The sequence below is a fragment of the Giraffa tippelskirchi genome, chromosome 2 (genome assembly GCF_054371585.1).
Source record: "Giraffa tippelskirchi isolate mGirTip1 chromosome 2, T2T-mGirTip1v1.2.pri, whole genome shotgun sequence".
In the NCBI taxonomy this organism is placed as follows: Eukaryota; Metazoa; Chordata; class Mammalia; order Artiodactyla; family Giraffidae; genus Giraffa; species Giraffa tippelskirchi.
Window position 1 is genome coordinate 153,863,613 of NC_137276.1, and position 20,015 is coordinate 153,883,627.

General features: G+C 37.3%; 1 protein-coding gene across 9 annotated transcripts in view; it reads left to right on the forward strand.

Annotated features, from left to right (window-relative positions):
* Window positions 1–121: 121 nt before the first annotated feature.
* Window positions 122–20,015, forward strand: part of SENP2 (SUMO specific peptidase 2) — a 32,494-nt gene continuing 12,600 nt past the window's right edge. Inside the window, exons 1-12 of one of the 9 annotated variants that reach the window (XM_081571387.1) lie at window positions 122–452; window positions 2,225–2,280; window positions 5,653–5,786; window positions 6,435–6,501; window positions 8,152–8,242; window positions 11,589–11,757; window positions 13,496–13,599; window positions 14,842–14,936; window positions 15,506–15,557; window positions 16,361–16,424; window positions 18,048–18,224; window positions 19,741–19,872. In XM_081571387.1, coding sequence (XP_081427513.1) covers window positions 5,736–5,786; window positions 6,435–6,501; window positions 8,152–8,242; window positions 11,589–11,757; window positions 13,496–13,599; window positions 14,842–14,936; window positions 15,506–15,557; window positions 16,361–16,424; window positions 18,048–18,224; window positions 19,741–19,872 — 1,002 coding nt within the window. In that variant the 5' untranslated portion in view covers window positions 122–452; window positions 2,225–2,280; window positions 5,653–5,735. Of the gene's footprint in view, window positions 453–2,224; window positions 2,373–5,652; window positions 5,787–6,434; window positions 6,502–8,151; window positions 8,243–11,588; window positions 11,758–13,495; window positions 13,600–14,841; window positions 14,937–15,505; window positions 15,558–15,646; window positions 15,715–16,358; window positions 16,425–18,047; window positions 18,225–19,740; window positions 19,873–20,015 lie in introns of all 9 variants that reach the window. The other 8 variants (XM_081571386.1, XM_081571381.1, XM_081571380.1 and 5 more) reach the window with 8 other exon arrangements.

Consider the following 20,015-nt stretch of genomic DNA (forward strand, 5'->3'; position numbering starts at 1 on the left):
TGCGCAGATTGAGGGCTGGGGTGCTTTCCGGTCGGGCGGGAGGAGGTGACGTCAGGAGCGGGGGGCCCGCGGGGGCCGCCTGTAGCCCTGGGGACGTTGTATCTGTGGGCCCTAGGATCGCGTCACAAGACGGCGACTGAGCTTTGGCGGCGGTGGCCGAGGCGGCGAAGGCGGCAGCGGCGGCGACAGCTCTGGGGTTTGCGTCTCGGGGTGTGTCGGCCGCCGCTGCTGCTTGGGCCTGGTATGTACAAATGGCTGGTTAGGATTCTCGGCACCATTTTCCGTTTCTGTGACCGGCCGGTGCCCCCTGCCAGGGCCCTCCTGAAGAGGCGGCGCTCGAACAGGTGAGAGGAGAGGGGGCCGAGCGCTGGCCTGGCTCTCCCCCTCCCCCACCCCGGGTTCGGCTGGCGTAGCGGTGATCCAGCCAGGCAGGCCCCGCTCGGCAGAAACAGGTAGCTGGGCGGAGGCGTTAGAGGTGCGGGTCGCGGGTGTCCAGGTGACGTAGTCGCTTCTCGGCGCTGTGCAGATGCGACTCCTGATGATAGAAGGGGCTAGTGGTCGGTGATGGTTAATATCTTTCTTGTCAGAGCCCAAGCTGGTTTCTGTCAACAAATGGGGTTTTTATCATATTTTGCTGCTCTTAGGTTGAAAACTTAAAATTGAAGGAATACTGTCTTTGTGTGCTCATTGTTTACAAAACACACTCCCAAGTGTCATCTGTGCTCAATAAGTGCAGTTAAAGGAAGTGAACTTCATAGCTTGTGCAAAGCCGTTTTGACTACACTTACTGTTCTCTTAGCACCAAGACACAGCAGCTGTCTTGTTTGGAAGGCAGCTGTCAAACTTTGTGTGTGTTTGTGCGCGTGTGCGCGCGCGTGTTTTGTGCTGAGGAGGGAGTGAGAGTGAGCCTGTGCTTTAGCGTTAGGGTATGAGAAAAAGATAGGTACTTCACTTCTTCAAAAAGATCACTAATCTATACTCTAAAATTAAGTTAAATTTTGGGGAAACTAAACGTTGTTCTTAGCATTTGCCAGTTGGTTTGTCCGGTTTCGTAGTGTCTACCACATTCTTTAAGAATTAATCTAGAGAATAAAATAACATACCAATTCTATACATAACCCCCCCAACTTTTAATGATCAAATGTTAATTTCATTTATTAAGCCTCATTTATTAAGCCTCAAGATCATTGGAGGGTGGTTTCTTGGAGCTTGCGAGAACAAGGTGATTATTTACTATGCGAGTCTAAGAATGCAGGTCATTGATGAATTAGTTGTGGACTAAAAATTCCATCATGTATTCCAGAGAGGGCAAGGTTTCAACATATTCTTTCTACCTTTCTGTAGGGTTGATATAAGAATCATTTGAGAACAAGTTGTAAAGTGCCTAAAATGATGCTTAGGGTATGTAAGGGTAGTGTTTATGTATTTTGTCCTAAGGGCCTTGTGCAGAGGCTGATGTGGATAGGCACTTGCTAACTATTTATTGAATAGAGAAATGTTAATTTCCTCTCCCCCATCCTTTATTATTTTTACTGCGAACCTCTACTGGTCAGAAAAACAGTGGCTTGTAGATCAAAATCCTGTTCTTTACCACACATCGTTAATCTAAAATAACTTCTAAATGTAAACCATTTTTAAGTCCATCTTTAGAAAGATGATTATACCATGAACTTTTAACTTTCTTGAAGCATAGGCCCCAAAATTTTCCTGAATTTCCAAATTCTTTGTTATCACTAGTAATAGAGTTTTCATGATAAAAATGTTGTTAAATATAACACTTTTTCTGGCTGAGAACTATCTTTTAAGGCATCTTGTGTTTCCTACTTATATGTGAAGTAGAAAATGACTTTCTCTTGGGGGGAGTGTCATCTTTCAAAACAAAATTATTCTTAAATCATTTCTGTAAAGAAAAGAAATAACATAGTCCTAAGCTTTTACCTATATTCCTTTACTAGGTAAGTGATTTCTGGTCAGTTTCATGTTTGTACTTTAGCCAGACTACAGGTTATTATATAATAGGGAGTTTTGGATCTCTCTCATGTAGTTGAACCATAGTGTTACATCCTCAAATGCTAGAGGCCTACTATATCATAAACATCAGTTGGATCTCATGACAAAGTGAATGGAAGATGGTGTATTGTATGAATAGTAAACTTACTTATAGAAATGCATATGTGTGAATATGAATATTTGCATATATATCTCTCTTTTCTCTTTTTTTCAGCACTCTGTTTTCTACAGTGGACACTGATGAAATACCAGCCAAAAGACCAAGATTAGGTATTGAATATTAATTTTAAAAGTTAGCTTTTTAAGTAAGAAAAATATATGTGTGGACAAATTCAAAAGATAAAAAGTACATACAGTGAAATGTAAGTCTCTTTCCTCTCCCTCTTCTACTCAGTTATCCTCTCTATCCAGCATTACCAGAGACTTAAGTATCTTTCCAGATAAATAAGTCTGTGTGTTGAAAGTGCACTTCAAAGTTCCTAATTTCCTATAAAGTAAAGGTGTTCAGATAGTTGAGTGAATCAATCTAAGCTATTGCCTCAAATTGTTTCCTTCTCTGTATCTGAAGGACTAGACATCATTTGGTAAAAGATGTAGATTTGAGGGAAAAGGCACAGGGGACTACTATAATAGTATTTTCCTCTTTCTCAAAAATGCATGTTAATTCAATCTACCTCCAGATGAGGTAAAGAGTGGCCCTGTCTGTGTTAAGATTTGAGTCTGTCTTACTGTTAAGCAAAGTGTTGGGTTCCACAGGAAATACAAAAATGAGTGTGACAGGGTCTCTATTTTATGTACCTTAAAATTGTAGGGGATGTCTGATTATATAGTGGGGGGTTTTAAGACAAGTATCATAAATAATACTAATGTCCATGAGGATATGATAAATGATACAAGAAAGTAGTAGCAAAATACTGTCCAATTTTCTTCTGGTTAAGAGTCTCAATAAATATTTGATGAAGGAGCTAATATGTGAGATGAGTCTTGAAGGAAAGATGGGATATCAACAGAGAACAATAGGAAGGAAAAGCATTCTAGACAGAGGGAACAGTATGGGAAAATTGTGCAATTCAGGAAATAGCAAATAAAACTTAGGGAAAAGTTGACAACAGAGAGAGTTCAAAATATAGAGGGACTTTGACAGTCAGGAATTTATACTGAATTCATTAGGACAGTACCCCCAAAACATAGGATAGCTAATAATTCAGGAAATGATTTTAGGGGATCCAACATCCTTAGCATTAAGTAACATCTGAATTATGTTATAAACATATTACTAAAAACATTGTATCTTTTTCAGTTATTTTAATTTCTGATTATTTTAAGCAGAAAACATGTAAATTTAATGCTACTGTGTATTTAAAACTTGGGTAATACATGTTGCGTGTGTGCCAAGTTGCTTCAGTCATATCCTACTCTTTTTGACCCTATGGACTGTAGCCCACCAGGCTGTTCCATCCAAGGGATTTTTCAGGCAAGAATACTGAAGTGGGTTGCCAAGACTTCCTCCAGGGGATCTTCCCAACTCAGGGGTCGCCTGCATTGGCAGGCGAGTTCTTTACCGCTAGCATCACCTAATTGTCCGTTTTTTAACAGGCCCAACTAGAACTTAATATTGTTGTGTTTTCATTTCTTCATAAGGCAAATGAGGTTTCTTTACATTAACGGTAGCAATATAAAGTAACCTTTTATAAATACATTTGTTTAGCCAAAAAAAAAAAAGAGTCAATTTTATTTGTTTAGCCCCCCAAAAAAGTCAATTTTGTAGAAAAATGTAAATAAACAACTGTATATGTTTAAAAATTTGATAGTGATACTAGAGAAGGTTCCTGCAACAATTTTGGCAGTTATCTATTTGGACTTTTATGTTAAAGTTCCCTCCCTCCTTGATTTCCACAAAATATAAAGATTTTCTGACTAGAAACTGTAGAAGGGAACTTCCCAAGGGGGAAGCAGTGGGTAGCAGAGACAATACTTAGTGGCAGAGCTTGTAAAGGTCTCTAGCAGTCCTGGCCACTCTCTGCTATTAATGGCTATTAAGCACCTCAAGTGGGGTTACGCAGCTGAGGAACTGAATTCAATTTTAATTGAATTTAAACTTAGGTAACCACTTGTGGATACTGGCTACTATATCAGATAGTATGAATCTATTGGTTGCTTTGGAGAGAAGAAAAGGAAGGATGAAAATAAAGAGGAGCTTAGAATTGCAGACTCATGGTCTTATAGATGAAAGGGATTTGAAGAGATCTGTGTAGTGTAGTCTCAGCAAAATAAGATGGTCTCATCTTCATTTTATAGATGAAGTGGACCTTCTAACCTTCCTCTCTTTTTTTTTTAATCTATCAAATCTTTTGACATAATTTTGGAGTACATTCAGATTTTGACAAAATTTGTAGGAAAATATCACAGTATATTTTGTGCCCACTATTTATGTTAAGAGTACCTCCTGCCCTCTGAGTTCTGGATGACAGTCTGGATGATAAGTACCAATTCCTGAAGTCCTTTTTCTCCTACTTACAGCTCAGAAGAGGGTGTAACCCCTCAACATTATTAGAGGGTTAACCTGAAATTCTTTCCTATCCCTAAAATGAGAAACAAGACGTTTGCAAATTTTGGTACATCTAACTATTCTGTAGTGACAGATTACTTAAAATTGGATTCTGCTTTACAAACCATTTAGCACACCTTTCCTTTTGTTTAAATTATTCACTTATCTTTCTGGAAAGTATTTCTTATTTTGTATGTTCTGGAGTGCTTGATGTTTAAAAGCCACCGTTTCACTTTCAGGCTGTTTTTCTGTGAAGCATAATGTGGTTCTAAAGCACTCAAGCTAGTGCTTTAGAACACCGTTAACTAGGAAATAGAAAAGGAATTGTAGAAAACGAATCAGCAGTGTAGGAAGTGAGAAAGGGGTAGTGAGCTAAAAGGAGGAAGTGGGGAAAGCATTGAAATCTACTCCTCCCCCTTATTTATTTACTTAGTTTGTAATCTTTATTTTTGGTGACAAGGAGGGATGAGTCTGAGATCTTTCAACACATCTTCTCCAGTATAGGCTAGCCTTGTTTCCATCATGGATGTCTAGGAACCACATATCTTATACTTCACTAATTTCCATCCTTAATGTAGCCAAGATAGAATAGCCACTAGGTAAGTCATCGTTTAGGTCAGCTGTATTGGTACTTGCCTGAAAAGTAAGGACAAATCAGTGAGTTAATGGTAATGCTTCCTATAGAATTCTGCTATACCTAGTAGCTATATGTTCTACCTTGTCTAACTTACGCCCTTATCTCTCTAGGAAAGATTTATTTTACAGTATATATTCTGGGGAACTCATTGCTTGAAAGTTGTCATTTCAGGCTTTTATTGTGGGTGTGAATTGGTATGTAATTTGCTAGGTGATGATTTCATGCTTTTGTAGCCTCCCAGATACTTTACTAAAAAACCCTGAAATCACAATGCCAGAATTGCAGATATTCAGATATGAGAAAAATTATTTTTACAGGTACTTTTTTCTCTCAGTGGTTGAAGATGGGACTGCTAATAAAAATCAAGAGAGGCCTTTTGTAAGATACATTTTTCTTTTGCTTGAACCTTAATTACTCTATATTTTCATGTATATGTAATCTGTATTACACTTTCCAGATTGCTTTATTCATCAAGTGAAAAACAGTCTGTACAATGCTGCCAGCTTGTTTGGATTTCCATTCCAGCTGACCACAAAGCCCATGGTAACTTCTGCTTGTAATGGAACACGGGATGTGGTCCCTTCAGGAGAGGTCAGTGAGGATAAGGTTTCATTGGAGCTACTGGTCTTTATACTTAATCATTCAAGTTAAATTTTAGAAATATTCTCTTTTTAGGAATTAATGTGTAGAATGACTTCTTTCTGAAATGTTCATGTCTTAATTAGCCTTGATGTAGAAACCAAATAATTAAAGGTCATGAGATTATACATCTAAAAAATATTTATAAAGAGCCTAATTACTAATAGAGTTGACCCCTGAAGAATGCATGGGTTATGGGCCCCACCTCTCCATATTGTCAAAAATTCAGTAGTTGGCCTTCCAGATCCATGGTTCTGCCATATCTGAAGTCTCGCATCCATGGATTCCCAACCAGTAATCATGTAATACTGTATGTAGTATTTACTATTGAAAAAATCCGCATTTAATTGTATCCACGCAGTTCAGACTCTGTTGACCAAGGGTCAACTCTACATCTGCTTTTCTTATTTAATTGTGAAGAATCTTCATTGTTACTTTTTATGTCATTTTGTGAATCTTCACAAATTAAACCTTTGGTCTAATTGATGAAATTTCTTCTGTGAGGTAACTAAATCATTACCAATAGAGTGATTTTTTTTCATATTAAAACTTATTTAAATTCTAAGAGTTATTATAGAGGTGATTCTTTTTGATTTCAAGGTATTTTCAAACTCTTCATCTTCTGAACTGACCAGTTCTGGATCCTGGAACAACATGCTGAAACTGGGTGAGGTGGTCAAAAATATTTCTGTTTCCTCTACCTCCTTCTACTTCTTTTCTCTGAGTTTTGGGAATATGAAAGGAAAACACTGATTTGGCTTTGGATGAGAGCATAGATATAGTCTCTACCATTCTAAAAAGCCAATAGCTTTCCTTTAGTATTGTCTTTGAATATACTATTGTGTTTCCTGTTTGCTTTATCAGTGTCTTTAATGTGACTTAGATCAGGGCTTATTCATTAAAAAGAAAAAACAAAAAAACAGTGTTACCTGAGCGCTTACTTTATGTTAGGCACTCTGCTAAATTATCAGGAATAACAAAATAATACAACCTTTAGTAACAAAATAACAATAGTAAAACTTTAATAGCAAAGTAACAAAACAAATAACAACAAAATAGCAAAATAATAAAACCCTGCCTTTGAGGGACATCATCTGATTGGGGAGTAACCTGAAGTTCCCAGTTCTCACAGTCTTGTGGATTAGGAATCTCCATATCATCCTGAGACCCCCCCCAAATTGAATTGTAATTATTTTATATATGGTACAAAATGCTCTGACAGGAAAAAATAGGAAGAAGACAGAGTCCTGAAGATGATTGTGGTCTATGCTACACAGATAGGCTTGTACAGTTTGAGAGAAAGAGGGAAAAAGCTTTTAGAGAAATTGTGCATTCAGAAAATTGACATATAGAGGAGATAACAGATTTACCTTGTGTCTGAAGTACTAGCACTATGTTTCTATGGGTTTGCAGAGCCTATTGAGAGAAGCACAGGTATTCCTAGAGCAGATTTCTTGTGTAAAGAAACCCACAGTCTCTAATCTGAAATGCTTGGAGATGTTTTTGGGAATTCCAAATTTTTTCTTTATTTATTTAATATTATTTAAAGAATCCCAACAACTCCGCCTGCAATGCGGGACACCTGGGTTGGATCCCTGGCTTGGGAAGATCCCCTGGAGGAGGGCATGGCAACCCACTCCAGTGTTCTTGCCTTGCAAATCCCCATGGACAGAGGAGCCCAGTGGGCTACAGTCCATGGTGTCACAAAGAGTCAGACATGACTGAGTGACTAAGCACACACAAAAAACCCCTCAGGATTGAACATTGATTCAAGTCAGGTTTTACAAACAAATGAATGCAGGTCAGTTTAAGTTTTGCTGCTACTGACTTAAACAACTTCAGCTTTAATCTCTTTGCACTCCAAGGCCCTGTAGTAGTTTCAGCAGAAAATGTGGGTGAAGTATAGTGACCATCGCACAGGTATTGGAAACTTCTGGTAAATGTAGTAACATAGCAGATTTTCATTTAAAAATACTTCTGTTTTCTTGAGAAGAAGAAACAATTTTAAAAATTTACTCAATTTGACTAGATTACAAAGAGTTTATAATCGTTGAATTCCTCATGCCTCTTGTTAGCCCCAGCAAGCAAAACTAGTAAAGCTTTCCTATGAATTGCCTACCTGAGAGCAAAGATAGATTAAACTCTATTGCTTTTCCTTTAAGTTTTACAAAATTTGTGCTAGATAGTAACAATTTGGAAAAAATAAAATATTTAGTTCTACAGTATAGACTGCTCATGGATTTTCTTTTCTAATGCATACTGTTCACAGGTTTCTTTGTGTTTTTCTTTTACAATTACAAATGGTTTTTAAAAATAGGTAATAAATCTCCTAATGGCATAAGTGACTATCCAAAGATCAGAGTGACAGTAACTCGAGATCAGCCACGCCGAGTCCTGCCTTCCTTCGGGTAAGTGTTAATTCTGCCCTTCTGTAAATGGAAACTTGATAGTTTTTAAGCGCTCATTCTTGCTGGACATTTTCACTTTTACTCTGTCATATAGTCTTAGTAAATAAGTACTTTGTGGTTAGTAACTTGCCAAATAGTCATATAGCTGATGAGAGACTTGTACTCAAGTACGGGTTACTTTTTCTACTGTATCATATGCCTATATAATTTTGAAAAACTTTTATTTTTTAATTAGGTTTATTTTTATTTGTGGCCATGCTGTGCAGCTTGTGGGATCTTAGTTCCCCAACCAGGGATCAAACCTGGGCCCTCAACGGTGAAAGCGTGGCATCTTAATCACTAGACTGCCAGGGAATTCCCTTGAAAACCTTTTAAAAAAGAATTGTCACTCATAAACTTTTTTTGAAGAATAATAAGCATACAGAACAGTGCAGAAATCATGTATGCAATGAACTATTATTATTTTATTAGTAATTTTCTTGTCCTTTCTACATTCTTACTTTCTAGAATTTCTGTTGCTTGGATATTGAACCTCATGGATTGATCTAATATAATTTTTCTATATATTCTTTTTTGTTGTTATCCTTACCCTTTAAAAAAATCTTTTATTAAAAAATATATTTATATACACATGGTGTATACATATATTCATATACATATTTTTGGCTTCATAGTTTTTAATTTGTAAGCATCCTCCCCCTCCCTACTCCCCATGACTTTTTCTTTCTCCAAGCATTGAGTTCTGTTACAGAGATGGAGTAACTTTTATCTCTCTAAGCTATTAATTATTTTAAAATTACTTCTCCTCCTTGTTTTGCCTGCTTCCTTTGAATTCCTCTTCCCACTTTGGTTTATTTTGGTCTTACCTTTCTTATTCAAATACCTGATAATCCTTGGCTATCCACTCATGTTTGAAAATGAGACACTAACTTTAAAAAGTAAGGCTCCCTGGACTTGGATAAATGGCTGATTATAGAGTTAGGAGGGATAGTAAAAGATGATCATGGAACATCTTGTACCAGCAATTAAAGGAGGCTTCAAAATCTGGGGACAGTTAAGCATCAAATTTTATTCATTTCATCTTTATTTGACAGGAATATAGATGTGTTAATAAATAAATACATAATGTGAGAGGAAAAGACCTTTAAGTTGGATGCCAACTAATAAATGTAGAAGGAATGATGGAATTAGAAAATTACCATCTTGTAACTATCACAGTAATAACTGGTTTATACAGGGATCATCAATTGATCTGGAAGTAGTAAGTAAAAGTTTGATGGAGAAACCTGCCTGACACCACAACCAAAAGAACAAAGTTTAAATCACCTACTGTGGGCAAACTGACATCTTGGCCTCCAGATACATTGCACTGAGCAAGACATCATCACCTACTGTAGTATTCCTGCAAAGATCAATAATCTGAATGTAATTATAAGAAAACTGGTTAAGCTGAAATTAAAGTTAATTCTACAAAACAGCAGGCCTATACTCCTCATTTTACTCTTCATTCGTACTCTTCCTCTTTAACCTGTGATTATTTAGAAGTATAGAATTGTTTAATTTCCACATGTTTGGGCCTTTCCAGATATTTTTCTGTTATTGATTTCTAGTTTATTTTCATATGGTCAGGGAATATACTTAGTATGATGTCAGTTCTCTTAAATGTTTTAACATTTGTGACTTCCCTGGCAGTCCAGTGATTAAGACTCTGCTTCCACTGCAGGCAGCATGAGTTCAATCGCTGGCTGGGAAGCTAAGATCCTCCATGCCGCACAGTGCAGCCAAAATATGAAAAATAAAAATAAATTTGTTAACATTTGTGTATGTACTAGAGTATGTTAGTTTGGGTGTTATTCAGTGTGCATTGAGAAGAATGTGTATTGTGCTACTGTTGGTGGAGTGTTCTGTAAATATCAGTTACTTTGCTGATAATGTTTATAGGTCTCACTGATTTTCTGTCTGCTTTTTTAATGATTGATGAATATAGTGTTGATGTTTCGTGCTGTAATTGTGGACTTGACTATTTCTCCTATCCAGTTATGTTAGTTTTAGCTTCATGTATTCTGAAAGTCTGTAGGTGAATAGATTTGACCTAGACCCACCAGTTGTTACTGTTCTGCCAGTTTGCTTTATCATTCTGTGTTATATGTGCATAATATTTTTTTCCTGTATCATTTGAGAGCACATCTTAGACTCATACCCCTTTAATCATAAGTACTTGACTGTTTATTTCTAATTATGAGGACATTCACTTATATAATCCCAGATTACCAAAATCAGAAAATTTAACATTGATGTAATACTATTATATAATCTTATTTAAATTTCTCTATTACAGAGATTATTTTTTCTGGCCCACAATTCAGGGCAGGATCATGTATTACATTTAATTTTCATGTCTCTTCGATCTCCTTTAATCTAGAACAACCCCTCAGCCTCTCTTTGTGATAGCATGAATATTTTTAAAGAGTACACAGCATTGTTTTTATAGAATCTCTCTTAATCTTGTCTGACATTTTCTTATGATTTGTTTAAGATCATGCAAATTTTTTTGGTAAAGATACTGCCTGCATGATATAGTGTCCTTTCTTTTTTTTTTGGCCCTGCCATCAGGCATGTGGGATCTTACTTCCCCAACCAGGGATCAAATCCACGCCCCCGGCAGTGGGAGCTCAGTGTCTTAACCATTGGACTGCCAAGGAGGTCCCTGTTGTGTCCTTTGTTAAATACTATATCAGGAGTGGTATGATGTCAGTTTGTTCCATTATTGGTGATGTCAGGAGTGGCAGGGTCTGTCAACCAGTAACAGTGACTAGGTGGGAGTTTCATGGCTTCTGATTCTTGAGCATTTATTAATTTATTGTTCATTAGTTTGCTATTGAGCAGACACTGATAGAGTGCCTTTTGACTTAGCTCATGTACCAGGATACAGTGGTGAAAGGATGAAATCTCTGTCTTCATGGAGTTTAAAGTTTAGTGTGGGTTGCAGACATTAAACAATCACACCAATACTTAATTGCAGTGGTGCCAAATGACTAAAGGAAAAGTGCAGTACCGGAGGAGGGTATGTAGTGTAATAGGGAGCTGAAGCCAGATTTGGAGTTGAAAAACTGGGCATAAGGAAGAAGGCAAAGGCTTTCATGTGGCAGCCCTGGTGGCTGGTAATAGACATTCCATCACAGAATTCTCTGGTGCCCTCTTCTCCAGAGATCTGATTTTTGTGAATGGTAGTTGTCAGGAGCAAGCTTAACCTGAGACAGCTTAATCACAGGATGGCCTGGAGCTTAAATTCCAGCAATTTAAGCAGTTTGGGAGTAACTGTTTTTTCTTTTCTTATTTTTCTCAGTTTTACTTTGAGCTCAGAAGGCTATACTAGAAGACCAGGTGGCCGTCGCCACAGCAAAGGCAATCCAGAGAGTTCTTTAACGTGGAAGCCTCAGGAACAGGTTGTAACAGAGATGATTTCTGAAGAGGGTAGCAAGGGTCTGAGGCGTCCTCATTGTACTGTGGAGGAGGTAAGCCCTTTTAGCATGATCTCTTTAAAGTAATTTTAGGAATTGAGGGTTGGTGGCAGTAAATAATATATATTCTGTGGCACAAAATTCAAAAGATATAAGGATCCATTCAAAAGGATGTACAAGGACTAGAAATTTCCCACTCTCCCTCCTGTATCTGGCTCCTGTTTGATACTTTTATTTATCTTTCTAGAGATATTCTATACATATTATAATTTAGTTCAATTTTCAGGTAAAAGAAAGGGAAAGGAATCATGTTAGGAAAAGATATGATTATAGATTTTTTTATTTTTAGATGCCTGAATTATTCTAACTTGTTTCTTTCATAAGCTATAATAACTGTGATTAAGTAAGGAATGTAAATGGTGTACATGGCTGTTTTTTCCTTAGGTTTTCAGGGCAGTTAGTGTGATGTGTTCATCAGCAATCTTCCTTTCCTTCTTGAAGTCTTCACTTACTTCGGGAGAATTTAGAACTATTCCTGTCTCTGGCATTTCCCCTAGACCATCACCTATTATAATTTGCTAGATGGTTTTCTCAACCACTTAATTTAGTTCATCAAAGAAATACTTATTTGGGTCCTAGCAATTCAAAATTGAATAAAATATGGTCTCTATTCTCTAGGAGCTTATACATTAAATGTTGTAGTCAGAAAAAATGTAGGCAGCAAAAGCAATGGACCGCAGCCCTGGAGGGGATTTTACGGAGAGGTATTAAAGTGCTTTAATATCTCCTAGATGAGAAATTGGGGACTGAGAAGATATATATGGGGATATACAGGCTGTATTTTAGAAATACTGAGAGGTAATATTATCAAGGACTTATTTGTTGGTTAAGTGTGATATAAGTTTAGATGGAAGAACCTGAGTCCCATATTTCAATCTTGGATAAGTATGTGCCAAGATACCCTAGGTGTTTAGGGGAAGATGATGACTTCAGTTTTGGAAGTTGTTTAAAGTGCTTGTGAAACACGCAAGCAGACATATCCCTTAGACTCCTGGATATGCGTGATGGGAGTTTTGAGAAGACAGAGCTAGGGACACATTTATGAATCTTCTGCATATTGGTGTTGGATAAATCAAGGGAGTTGAAGGGATTACTCAGAGAATGTAGCGTGAGAAGAGATAACCTGCAGAACCATCAACAGTTAAAGGCAGGAAGAAGAAATAATCTGCACTGGAGACTGAAAAGATAGTCTTCAAGAGATCAGGAGAATTTATTGTCCAGGAAGGCGAGGTGAGGGTAGCAGGGTGAGAAGCTGGAGAGGTCTTCAAGTGACAGAAGGGCTGAAAGAGTGTCTATTAGATCTGGCCATAGAGGGTCATTGGTGTCTTTGGTAAGACCAGTTCCATTTTGGAAGTTGAATGTTCTGAATATGCAAGTGGATTATTTGTGCTGAGTTTTTTTTTTTATGGTTAACCCAGTTCCACTGTCAAAAACTCCTTTGCTATCAAGGTCCATCAGATAATATAAATGAGTGAAATGAGCTGAAGTGAACAGCTCACCAACAGTTCCCATTTGTTAATACAGTGTTTCAAAAGGGGCCAGATTTTGGGGGGATTTCTCTTTTCAAGTTATAAAATTGGTAAGTAAAATTAAAGGAGTTAAAAGAACACTGAGATAAAATGTGCTGGTGAATGAAACATCCATGAGCTGCATTTGACCTCTTAGTCTTTGTTTATGATTTATTTATAGGTTTGATATGCTAGTAGTTATCTAAATGCTTTCTTTTATTTAGGGTGTTCAAAAAGAAGAAAGAGAGAAATACCGGAGGTTATTGGAGCGACTTAAAGAAGGTGGTCATGGAAACTCTGTTTCTCCTGTAACTTCAACTCATCAAAGGTAAAGATGAGCTAACAAGATAAATGCTTTGCCAGACAACTTTTTTTCTTATTTTTGGAGAGGGGATTGGTGGGAAGGGCTTGTTGAAAAAAGAGATTAATACTGAGAGCAGGAACCCTATAATTTGAACATTGTATCTAGTGATGGATTATATAGAACAGTGGTTTTACAAAATATAATTTTCTGTTGGCTTTAGAGTCCTTTGTTCAAGTGAACTCTTACATGAAACTCTGATATAGAAAAGTGAAATCATTGGTTGAAGTTGGATTCCCAGGGAGCAGAGCATTTTTTCAACCTCCCTAACACACATTTCTCACAATCTCTGTCTTCTTTTCTCCTCCTCTTCTCCCCTGCCTTTTCCTCCCTTACCTCCCCTTATTCCTCCCACCGCTGCCTCCAAAGACACATTGTCCCTGAGGCATCTTAGTGGATGGATCTTAGCACAGTTGGAAACTCTCCACTCTGCAGATAAGATTAAAGTCACCCCAAGTCATAAGAAATGTTCCTTATAAGACTGCATGTTACTTAAATGTGCTGAGTCCACCAAGTAGTTGAGAATGGTAGAAAGGATTGATGTCTGGCCTTTTATTTCTCTGTAAAAAGGGGACAGAGATTATGTGAGCTCAGGATTGAGATCTACTTGATACTTCTAATAAGTGGTGTGAGAATACAGAGAGGGGGATCCCAGAGATTATGTAACAGTAAGTTGAAAAAGTCACAAGACTATCTAGCTTGTTGATTGCAGAAACAAGGGATTATTTGGAAATTTTAACTTTGGTTGTGAACTTAAAAAAAATTCTCAGTTTAGTTAGTCAGAATGTTCCTGTTTTTTTCCATTTTGACTAGCCACTGTTGGAAGCAGCAGTATGAACTATTGGTTTTGTCATTCAGCTTTTAATGTGTTGTTTTGGGATGCATTTCAGTATATCATTTAAAATCTTTCATCTTTTAACTTGGGTTATCATTCTGAGATTTTTCAGTCAAGGTGGCTTTGGGCATTGAAAACATCCAGTTTTATGGTAGAGAAACTGGAGGTTAGGTATCTTGGCTGGAGTATTAGAATCAGGATCAGACTCCTTTTATCCTGGTCTCAGATGATGCTATGTTGTGTTCTCTCTCTTGTGAGTTGACATTTCAGGGTAATCAGTAACTCTTGTCTGGAGAAGTTTGCCAGATAGAGACAGTGAATACTTATGATAGATTTTCCTTTTGTATCTGATCTTCACTTTTTGTGTTTCTAAGTTCTCAAAGAAGTCAGATGGACACATTAAAGACCAAAGGCTGGGGGGAAGAGCAAAGTCATGGAGTCAAAACAACTCAGTTTGTTCCAAAGCAATGTGAGTTCCCAGATTTAGCCCTATCTTAATACCCTTGATATGTTGAACTTAGTTCAAAAGAATATAAAATTGAAAAATGACATACTAGTGAAAGATGGTGTACCAAACTTTAAAACATTATCAGACCCCAGGCCGTTGACCTAGCCAGTACTAGTAGTTTAGTAAGAAAGCTGTTTCAAGTTAAAGCTGATTTATAAAATAACCTCGATTATTCTTCCTAGCTCCTGTATTGTAGCATATATTGTGTGAGCCTAAAATTAGTTTTGTTGTATTCCTTATATTAATATCTTTGTTTTTTTCCACTTGCTATTCATTAAATGACACTAAGTGATAGCTTACTAAATAAGAAGATGTTAGCCAGTTTACACTAAAGATTATATGTAAAGGAGAAAGATTTATGCAGCATTTTTAAGCAACTTAATTTGTATAAACGCTAATGTCTTTGGAATCCATTTTAGCATTTCAGTGTAAATGAGTATCTTCATACTTTGGAAACTGTAAAGTGAAATGCTAGCTATATGATTGATTAACAAAGGAAACACTTTTTTTTTTTTTTACCATTCTCACAGATAGAGTTGTTGAAACAAGGGGACCTCTGTGTTCAGTGAGAAGTGAAAAGAGGTACACGGTTCAGTTTATTCTAACTTTTCTTTTGACATATTTTCTTTCTTTCTTTTTTTGGCTGCACTGCATGGCTTGTGGGATCTTAGTTCCCCAACCAGGTATTGAACCCGTGACCCCTTCAGTGGAAGCGTGGAATCTTAACCACTGGACTGCAAGGAAAGTCCCTGACATTATTTTCTTACTTTATAAACTATATTTAAGAGTAACCACATCTGTGAAACTGTGAACTCTCCTCAGCTCTGGCAGTCAGTCAGCATATGTGGGTATATAGGTAGCTCTTGTGTAAGATGCCCACCCTAGCTTGGGAGGGTATCCTTCTCTCCTAGACATTAGGGGTTGGGAGACATCAGTGAGTGCTGCTGAGATAAGACTGTGGATGTGGTGGGTAGTTCCTAGTGATCAGCATCTCAAGTATATGAACAATGAAGGCAGTTCTATGTTAGATGCTGGTCCACTTATAGCAGAGTATGGTAAACTGTGGCCCATGGAACAAATCTGGTCTACCTGTTTGTAAGTAAATTTTTATTGGACACAGTCATGCTCATACATTTACATGCTACTTATGGCTGCTTGTAAACAACAAAGTTGAGATGATATGACAGAAACCATAAGACCTGCAAAGCCTAAGATATTTATGAGCTGATCCTTTTTTAGAAAAATTTTGCTAACTTTTGGTTTAGAGGACTGTATAAACTCAAGGCAATATTTGTTACTAATTATTAAATCTTATTTCTAAAACTAGTTTAACATGTACCAGATTAAAATCATCCAGTCTGTAATTTCTCAGTTTTTTTCCTCAGGTGTTCAAAGGGGAAAATTTCTGATACAGAAAAGATGGTTGGAATCAGACTAGAAAATGAATGCGTAAGTAGAAACCTTAGTTAAATTTTATGCCTTTGATTCTTTCACTGACTTACATTAAAATTTTGGTTCCCCATGAAAAATAAGAAAGATGATATCTGTTACTTTGATTTCTGATTCCATTATTTTGCTTGAAAAAGCAGCAAGCATTGAAGATACACCCTTTGGCTTTCTTCTAAGTTGCCATATTTTTATCTCTGTGCAGTAGCCACCTTTGTAAGAGAGACCAACTTGGCTCCATCTCACCCCTTATCTGTGTTGCCTGGCTTCTTTCAGAGATTTTTTTAAAACCGTACATGTTTGTGCTGTGTGTGCTAAGTTGCTTCAGTCATGTCCGCCTCTTTGCGACCCCGTGGACTGTAGCCTGCCAGGCTCCTCTGTTCATGGGATTCTCCAGGCAGGAATACTGGAGTGGGTTGTCATGCCCTCCTCCAGGGGGTCTTCTGGACCCAGGGATTGAATCTGTGTCTCTTAAGTCTCCTGCATGGCAGGTGGGTTCTTTATCACTAGCGCCATCTGGGAAGCCCATACATCTTTAGGGAAAATATTTGTTCAGGACTTTTCAGATTCAAGATTTCAAGATTTCATATTTACTTGAAACTATTACAAATCTTCTTACAAATGTTGAATTTTAAGCCAGCTTTTTCACTCTCCTCTTTCACCTTCATCAAGAGGCTCTTTAGTTCCTCCTCACTTTCTGCCATAAGGGTGGTGTCATCTGCATAACTGAGGTTATTGATATTTCTCCCTGCAAAAACTTGATTCCAGCTTATGCTTCATCAAGCCTGGCATTTCACATGTTGTACTCTGCATATAAGTTAAATAAGCAGGGTGACAATATACAGCCTTAATGTACTCCTTTCCCAACTTTGAACCAGTCCATTGTCTTTATACTAAGAACAAGTTTACTTAGGATAGAAATGGCAATTTATTATTTATTTTTAGCTGTGCTATGTGCGGGCTTTCTCTAGATGCAATGAGTGGGGCCTGTTCTAGTTCTGGTGCTCTGGTGTGCAGGCTTCTTTTTGTGGTGGCTTCTCTTGTTGCGGAGCACAGGCTCTAGGGCGCTTGGGCCTCAGTAGTTGTGACTCACAGGCTCTGGAGCATGGGCTCAGTAGTAGTGGCACAGGGGCTTAGCTGCCCTGAGGTATGTGGGACCTTCCTGAACCAGAATTCAAACCCATGTCCCACACATTGGCAGATGGATTCTTAAAATCACTGGATCACCAGGGAAGTCCACCAGTGGTTTATTTTGAATGATAGGATTATGGGTCATATATTTTGCTTTTTTAAAGTTTTTCAATATATCTTTTAGCTATATTATTTTTAATTGAGGTAAGAGAAATGAAAATACTTTTCTTGCTACCTCCTGGGAAAACGATGAATGTTCTGTTTCATGGTTTATAATTGAGGTGTCTTGTTGTGAACCTTAGGTCTTGAAGTTTTTATTCCCTTTAGCAAGGACAGGCAGATAACGCTTTTTGTACGTTACTCATTTGGGGATTTACTAATTCTCTTTTCTTTCAAAATAATGGTGCTGTTTTATATTTCATGTGTTAGATATGTGTATCTAACATGTACAAGTATCAAACATGTCAATAGAATGTGGGAATTTTGTTTAACCAGAGGAGGGGACTTCAGCTGGAACCTGACCTGTCTGAAGAAGTGTCAGCCCGACTCCGCCTGGGCAGTGGAAGCAATGGCTTACTCAGGAGGAAAATGTCAATACTTGAGACAAAAGAAAAAAATTGCTCAAGCAAAGAGAGGGATAAAAGGACAGATGATCTTTTTGAACTTACAGAGGTATTGTTTCTTGTGTTAATCAAATAAGAGGCATGTTTTTAAATAACCTTAGTTATTCAAGGCTTGAGTGGATGTTTTGTTTTGAGGAGTTTCTCCAGGCTAGGGAATGTATGTATGCAGAAAATCAGGCCCAAGGGCAGGTCAGTTACTTGCTACACTGATCATTAGTGATCTGTAAAAGTGGCCTAAGGGATTAGATTAATTTCAACAATTGTGAGTGGACAGAATTGTCACATATCTTGAAATATAATGGATTCTTTGCAGATTCTTTTTCTAAGCTTAAAATATTTTGAGTTATGTAGTATGAGTTTGACATTACGAAAGGATTTGTTGCAGTTTTTTTGTTTTTGTCTTTTTAACATTTTATTTTATTTACTTATTTTTGGCCATGCTTCAGAGCCTATGGGATACCAGTTCCCTAACCAGGGTTGGAACTGAGCTCTGGTAGTGAAAGTGCTGAGTTCAAACCACTGGACTGCCAGGGAACTCCCTTTCATTGCAATGTTTGTTAAGTGATTATGGTTCTCTAAAATGCCCCTTTCATTGATCATTGTACAACAAATAAGTAAAAACTTACAGAAAACAAGGAAATGAAGGTAGTTAAAAATTCTCATTTTAAAAGTGAGCTCCTCCATTGTTGTCTTAGCAGATGTCCTATTCAGTGATTATCTATTGAGCACTTATTATGTATTGGGCATGCAGGTGGAGAGAAAGATCCATAAAGTTGCAAAATTGTGTATAGTGGGAGAGGAAGCAGAAGTGAAAATATTTGGATGAAAGTTTCTATTCTGGTTTGTAGATCCAGGCTTATAGCATAAATTTATGTTTATCTGTGTAATTCTTTAGAAAAATGATGCCATCTATTCAATAAGGACTCAGTTCCCAGACTGCTGCCTAGTTTTCTAGTTTCTGCTTATTCTCTTCACATCAAAAATGGATAGAATGATGTCTTTGATGCCTAATTTTATTACTTTGATTTTTTAAAATCAAGGTTCAGGAGATAGTTAAGGAAAGTATGAAAATTCTCTTATAGTGTTGTGAAAGGAGAAAAAAGTTCAGGAGTTAGACACTTCTGGGTTCAAATCTTGGCTCTGTTTTTTAATCATCATATGACTGAGCCTGTAACCAAAATTCTCTGAGGTTTACCTCTTCTACAAAATGGTGACAATACTGTCCCCACAGACAGGGATTAATGACGTACTTCAAGCATCTGGTACTTGTTTGACTCATAGTGCTCAGTAAATGGTAGTAGGATAATTGAGACTATACTTCAAACACTTTTACCCAATAACTTTTTCTAGGAGCTAATAATTGGACTGGCATTTCTTATAACCATTAGTAAGACTGCTTTGTGGTCCTGAATTAAAGTCTTTTTATCCTTTAATTTAGTAGGTCTTTGATAGTTTTTCTTAAGGGTCAAGTATTACAGAGATGAAAAGCTCTTTTCAATCTCAGACTTTCAGTATATGATAATGGTTCTTTATTAAAGTAACAACCTCTGGACTTTATAATTCAGGACATGGAAAAGGAAATCAGTAATGCCCTGGGCCATGGCCCACAGGATGAGATCCTAAGTAGTGCTTTCAAATTACGAATCACTCGAGGAGATATCCAGACCTTGAGGAACTATCACTGGCTCAATGATGAAGTAAGTTGTCTTTTTTTTTTTACCCCTTGGACTGTCATTATGCTTAACTCTTTTCTATCTGTAACATCTTGGTTTCTACACAGGAGGGATTGGTAAGGCAGCTGTAGTTTATCTAAAACAAAAACATCTTAAACCTTGAAAAG